Genomic DNA, 6,282 nt, shown 5'->3' on the forward strand with positions numbered 1-6,282 from the left:
GAAATGTTGATGGCAACATATGTACAAGTGTGCTTAATACAATTGAATGATGGATTGTTATAAGATTTGTAAGAGCCCTCCAATAAAATGATTAATAAAAAATAAAAATAATGCAGTACCAGCAAAGAAAAAAAACAAAAGACCAATATCGCTATACTTTTGAATTTTTTTCTCCTTCATTTTACTTAAATATTCCAAAGGGAAAAATTAATAATGCTTCCTTACTTTATCAGCAAAATGTTGGATGATGAAGGCTTTATTTGAGAGGCGGGGCTTTTCGAAAAGTGCACATTTGTTCAAATGCGTGTTGTACAGTTTTTGGGCCCAAGTGTCATCTGAACCTTTTGGCATCTACACACAGCGGGGGAAGAAAGATGAGAGAAAACAAGGCAAATGCTGCTAAGAAATCTAGTATTTATTTATTTTTATGTATCAGCTTCCAAAAGACCATTTTCTGGCTTTATCTAACAGTTTTATATTCATTTCTCCCTAACGGGTCAAAAATCAGTTACTAATAAAAAGTGCATGCTTGAGACCTTTCCTCTGCCATTGAACCCATTCCGACTCATAGCGACTGCGTGAGACTCCTCACGGGAGCAGACGACCCGCCTTCCTGCTGGGGAGCTGTCAGTGGGTTTGAACGACCTACCTGGTGGGGCTCTGTCTGCTTGGGTCAGGCATCATCAAATAAGTATGTGATATGATTTCACGGCAATACTAACGCAAGCAAGCCCTCACGCATTAAAATAAAATACGATAGTTATCATGTATTTTTAATTCGTTAAAGCATAACATCTGCACCTACTGAAACATTTAAATGATTCAGAAAGAAACAAAAGGGAGGGTAGCTCCCTGTAGTCAGTTCTCTAACCTAATGATCAGTTCCTACTTCCAAAGCTTGTTCATGAATGGGGTCATTCTATAAATTCCTCATACTTTCTCTTTCTTCTCCTTAGTCATGGAATTCTCCTGTTTATGGACACGAGGCTGTCCCTGGCTTTTATTGTTATGGAGACTGAAACAGTGACTTCTTATGTCCACGCACGTTCTATACTTTTGCAAGTTGATGCCCAAGGTGGAACTGGGTCAAAGGTTTTTGTATTTCTGATTTTGATAAACACTGTCAAATTACCTCTAAAACAGGCTGCTCTTCGTCAAGAGTGTCAGTGCAATCAAGCATTATCAAAAGTTAAACCATGCCAACCGAATAGCTAAAATTTAAATTTAAACTTTGCCAACCTGATAGCCCATTTTCAGTTTGATTTGTATTTATTGTCTAGTCTTGAATGAGAGTGAAAAATCTCTCCATTACAGGCACTGTTAATGTGGTAGGGTATCTGGATGCTTAGGAGATAACCTCTGGCAAGCTTTACTTTACGCTCAACAGAAATGAAGAGAAACAACAGGCTGTTTGCCTAAGGGTGGGGGGCAATTCAGTTAGGCAGAGGTCAAGCAGGCAATCCACAGTTTGATCCAACACCCTGCATCTTCACCAAATGTTAAAGTTGGAACTCCAGGCCTGCCTTGTAGAGCAGTAATAAAGAACTAACTAACCAATTTTGAAAGCATAGCTCTTTAGAGCTATTATTCAAAATCTCTTGCCAAATGTCTTGCATTTCTTTAAATATATCCTATTGCTGAACAAAAAAAAAATTAACTAGAAGCATGCCGACAACAAATGTGATGCTTTCGTTTTAAAGCCACAGAAGTACTAACATTGGTAGTGGTTGCATCCAACGCAAATATTTCACAAAACTTGGAATCATCCAGAAGGGAAAGAAAAAATCTAATTGCATTTGTAATTGGAAACCTGGAGGTCTAGTGACCCTTCAGAACACAAGTTAGTGTGGTCCCCCTTATTGCCACAGAGGAACTTCGTGGTTTATTAATGAATCACTGCTTAAATCCACTTATCTTCTGCCCTTGACAGGTATAGTGAGTGGTAGACTAAGCATGCCAGGAAATCGTACTTACCTTGCATTCCTCATCTAGCAAATCCAGAATGCCCAGTTTAGATTCAATAAGATTTATACAAGGCTGATTATCATAAAAATCTATGAGCGTCCATGGGATTTGTTCCTTCATATATTCCTCTTGTTCTAATTTGAAGACATGCTAAAGACATAAAGAAAACACCAAGCATTTTGGATTATTAACATTTTTTAAATGCTAGTCAAGAAACATTTAAGTACAGCACGCTGAGGGGATACCAACAAGCTTTGAGATGGTCCATGCTTTCCATCAACAACAATCCTGTGAGAGAACTGTGATTTATGCACAAGTAGACAAATAAAGAGCCTTCCTGGTCACCACTGACTTGGTGAACCAGTAAATCTAGTAAGTGAATGCTTTAAATAGCTGATAAACGAAGCAGATCTTTCTGAGTTTTTGATATGTATATCCCCAACAATGTACTGTGTACTTAAACTATCTTAAACGATCACACAGCGACTGATGGTAATAACCCGGGACATAGCAACATCTTAACTGATGTCCTATGCTGTGCCGCACGCTCTGCCTAACAAAGTCACTCTCTAAAGCGACTGTGGTCCAAGTGCCTCAGAATTCCATGGTGGTCTATCGTTTCTCCGTGCCTGGGTTCTTCTCCAGGAGTCCTGATGATGTATGGGTTACATGTTGGGTTACAAACCGTGAGGTCAACAGTTTGAAACCACCAGCTGCTCCGTGGGAGAGAGATGAGGCTTCCCACTCCTGTAAAAACTAGTTACAGTTACAGTTTAGCAACCCACAGGGCAGTCTTAGTCTGTCCGTGAGTCAGAATTGACTCGATGGCAGTGAGTCTCGTTCGCCTGGTTTTTGTTTCGTTATTCTCCAATATGTGGGATTCCGTAGGTAGCTGCCACCGCCATCAATCCATCACTCTTTCGGCTAAAGGCTCCAATCACCCTCATCACAACGGCATCACCCTCCACCACTCATTTCAGCAAAATAATGTCCACTACGTGCTCAGGCGGCCACACGGACCTGGACAGGAATCGACCAGTCCCTAGGCATAGCATGACAAGCCACCACGATGCAGGCAGAGACCAGGAGAGCCGCAAGAACACACACCAGAAGTCCTGACGACAGGGAAAGACGACGTGGCCGGGAAAGAAGGAGGCTGTGAGGCCAGTTCAGAAGATGAACCGCGCTAAGCAAGTCCAGGAGGGAAAGGCTGCTCCCGGCTGCCGTGGGCAGCGCTGCTGACCCCACACTGGCAGTATGGGCAGACCACGGGCCCTTCCTCCGGGATTTCGTTTTCCTTCGCTTGTCTCTTGCCTCTCCTTTGTCTCGCTCAGGTATGTTGCTGCTTTTCCGCCAAGGCCTGTCTATTGTGTCGACGACCAGACCTCCCCACCCCCCACGGCCCCCTGTTCTAGGACCCAAAATACCATGCCACTTTGGTGCCACGGAGGTCTGAGAGACTCCAGACACACCCCTCCTTCCATTGCGCCCGGGCCATTCCCGCTTTGTTCTCTTGTTGCCGTGCCACCCTTGGATGGTTTGCAGTGTGTGCAATCTGACCAGCTGCAATAAGCTTGAGACAAGAATGTTTCTCTCCTGCTAATTGGAAAGCACATTTCTCCTTTTCTTTAGATGACTGAGAAGGTGAATAGGGCACAGCGTGTCAGCAGGATGCTCTGACTGACGGTACCAACATTTTCTAAAACAATGAGCTCTGTCATTTTCCATTTCATTAATTTAGATGCGGCCTCACCATTAACAAGAGAAGCACCGCTCCAGATGTTAAACAGAAATTGTTGCTTAGCCACATCTCTATGTATAGCTTGTGTGTGTGTGGAGGAGGGGGGTAGAGAACGTGCAAAAATGTTAGATGTTCAATTGCAACAAAGTGATTATGGACACGCGGTTCAATAAGGCCAGGGACCCTGGCTCCATACCATGCATCCAGCACCAAGCATGCCCATCACAGTGCTTATTAAGCCCGCTGCCCCACCAACAGCCCTGGCTGAGGGCCCAGCCCTGTGCGGGCATGTCTTGACTTTGAGACCCATGTTCCCGGTCACAGCTGACCAAGCCAAGTGTGGGTTGCGGTGGGGTGAAATTTCTGAATATGGCTCTTCTCGCCACGTCTGCCACTCCCACCAAATGACTAGCCAGGACTATGCAAACAGGGCCTGTGCCACACTTCCAGAGGGGATTGGTCAGTTTTTGTTACCGCCGCCCTGGCTGTAAAGACGAGCCATCTTGGGAGCAGTGAAGAAGAGAGAGAGCCGAGGACCCTGCGCGAACACGTTCACGCTCTCTGTCTGAGACCAGACGCATCACAGACTGGGCACAGAGACGCCGAGGACGAGCACCAAGACTGTGGACAGCGTGACAGGTGGGCGGTCTTTTGACTCATGGAGGCAAAGGGCAAGGGCTCACAGACAAAGAACTGGAGAGAGACTTGACGACCAGGTGGCTGAGAGACTGAGAACCAGAGAGAGGCTTGACAACGGGCTGAGCAGAGCACTGACTGTATCCTCACTGTTTGCTGATCCTGACTTGTGGTAACCTATTCACTTCCCTAATAACCCCACTGATAATTGTCTTTGAATTGTACTGTCTTTGAATTCCGTGTGGCCCTTGCAGCGGATTGTGGGACCCAGCATCCGTGCACAGGGCCTTGGGAGGAACGGCGGGTGTTACAATGGGGAAGGAAGGTGGGCCATGGAGACGCGCCACACTCCTGGCTTGGGAAGCGAGAGGAGGTCGGGTATGTCCACTTCCATGGCCAGGCTTTGCACAGGTCCCAAGGGCACACTACTGAACAGGACTGGGTCCAGTCGAGCACTTGGCTCAGGAATCTGAAGGAGAAACTAGGAGCGAGGAAGGGCTTTAGCCGTGCGAGCAGAAACACCGATGCAGGCAGGCTAAGTAAGTCGGAAGAAGAGGAGAACCTTTTCAGCACTGCTTTCTTTGCAGGACGTTTGACGTGAATGACACAGCAGGAACTGAGGACGCAGATACAGACACACCCCGTGCCATCCCACAAAGAGGCAGTTGTGCAGGGAGATGCCGGCTAAGATGCCGTGGGGGAGGGGGGGGGCTGTGCACAGGCACATACGTGTACATTTGTGTAAGGTGGAAAAACAAATGGATACAGCCGAACAGAGAGCACGGAAAGCTATAAGGGGGAACAGAAACACCTGGGGAAACTAGCTAGACCCCCAGGTGGCTGTGGCTTCTTATACTGGTCACCTTGAGCCAAAATATCCTGAGCAAAAGCTAAAGGCGGTGACACTGAAGAAAGAATTGAGACACCCATTAGAACTTGAAAGATGAGATTGCTCGCTTTCGTCTTTGAGGTTTTCATGAATTTACCTATGAAGATAAGCAAATGGCACCCATCACAGGATTACAGAAACAATTGGAAGCCTGAAATTTCAAGACCATCCTCACAGTCCACTGTGCTCAGCTGAATTTGCTATACACAGATGCTAGACGCAAATATTGGAAACTGTTGCTCAAAGTAAAAAATGTACACTTAAAACAAAATCAAACAAGCTAAAAGGTTTTATAACGCCAAGTAACAACCCTGTCCCACCCCCCACCTACTCCCAGCCCTCCCCTGGTTCTCCAGAGGCAACCATTTTTAAAAGTTCTTAAGTTATTTCTTCTCTTTTTGCCTCAGTATTTCGCTTTAAACATGGTTACTGATACATTTTGATGTATCATTTTGAAATGGATTTCCTGCTAAGGTTAGAAAAACAAAAACAAACTCTCGTTTCCATCCATTGATTCCAACTCCTAGTGACCCTACAGGGCAGCACACCTGCCCTCGTGAGCTTCTGCAGCTCTCACTCGTTGTCGGAGCACATCGTCCTCCCACAGTGACGGGGTTTGAACTGCTGACCTTGGGGTTAGCGGCCCCACACGTAACCCACTACACCACCAGGGCTCTATCCTGCTAAGGCAGATGAAGTTACACGCACACATACCATCCACCTCTCCACTGTACCTCACTGTCCTCGATATTGATCATTTTAGATGCTCCTGGGTTGTTTTTTAACTTTTGAAACTTAAGTGATTTTAGACTTAGCATATATATATTTTTTAATTTTTTTCTTTTAAAAATCACTTTATTGGGGGCTTGTGTAACTCACTATCCATCCATCCATTGTGTCAAGCACAATTGTACATTTGTTGCCATCATCATTCTCAAAACATTTGCTTTCTACTTGAGCCCTTGGTATTGACTCCTCATTTTTCCCCTCCCTTGCCGTCCCACCTCCCTCACGATCCTTTAATAATTTATAAATTATTATTATCTTGTCA

General features: G+C 45.3%; 1 protein-coding gene across 1 annotated transcript in view; it reads right to left on the reverse strand.

Moving 5' to 3' along the window:
• Nucleotides 1-6,282, reverse strand: part of MYO5A (myosin VA) — a 124,817-nt gene that overhangs the window by 77,084 nt on the left and 41,451 nt on the right. Inside the window, exons 11-13 of the mRNA XM_013006341.2 lie at nt 4,772-4,823; nt 1,975-2,115; nt 226-351 (exon numbers count right to left, since the gene is read on the reverse strand). Coding sequence (XP_012861795.2) covers nt 226-351; nt 1,975-2,115; nt 4,772-4,823 — 319 coding nt within the window. The remainder of the gene's footprint in view (nt 1-225; nt 352-1,974; nt 2,116-4,771; nt 4,824-6,282) is intronic.

Source organism: Echinops telfairi, unplaced genomic scaffold (assembly GCF_000313985.2).
Source record: "Echinops telfairi isolate 266 unplaced genomic scaffold, ASM31398v2 ScPeMD7_8;HRSCAF=38, whole genome shotgun sequence".
NCBI classification, from domain to species: domain Eukaryota; kingdom Metazoa; phylum Chordata; class Mammalia; order Afrosoricida; family Tenrecidae; genus Echinops; species Echinops telfairi.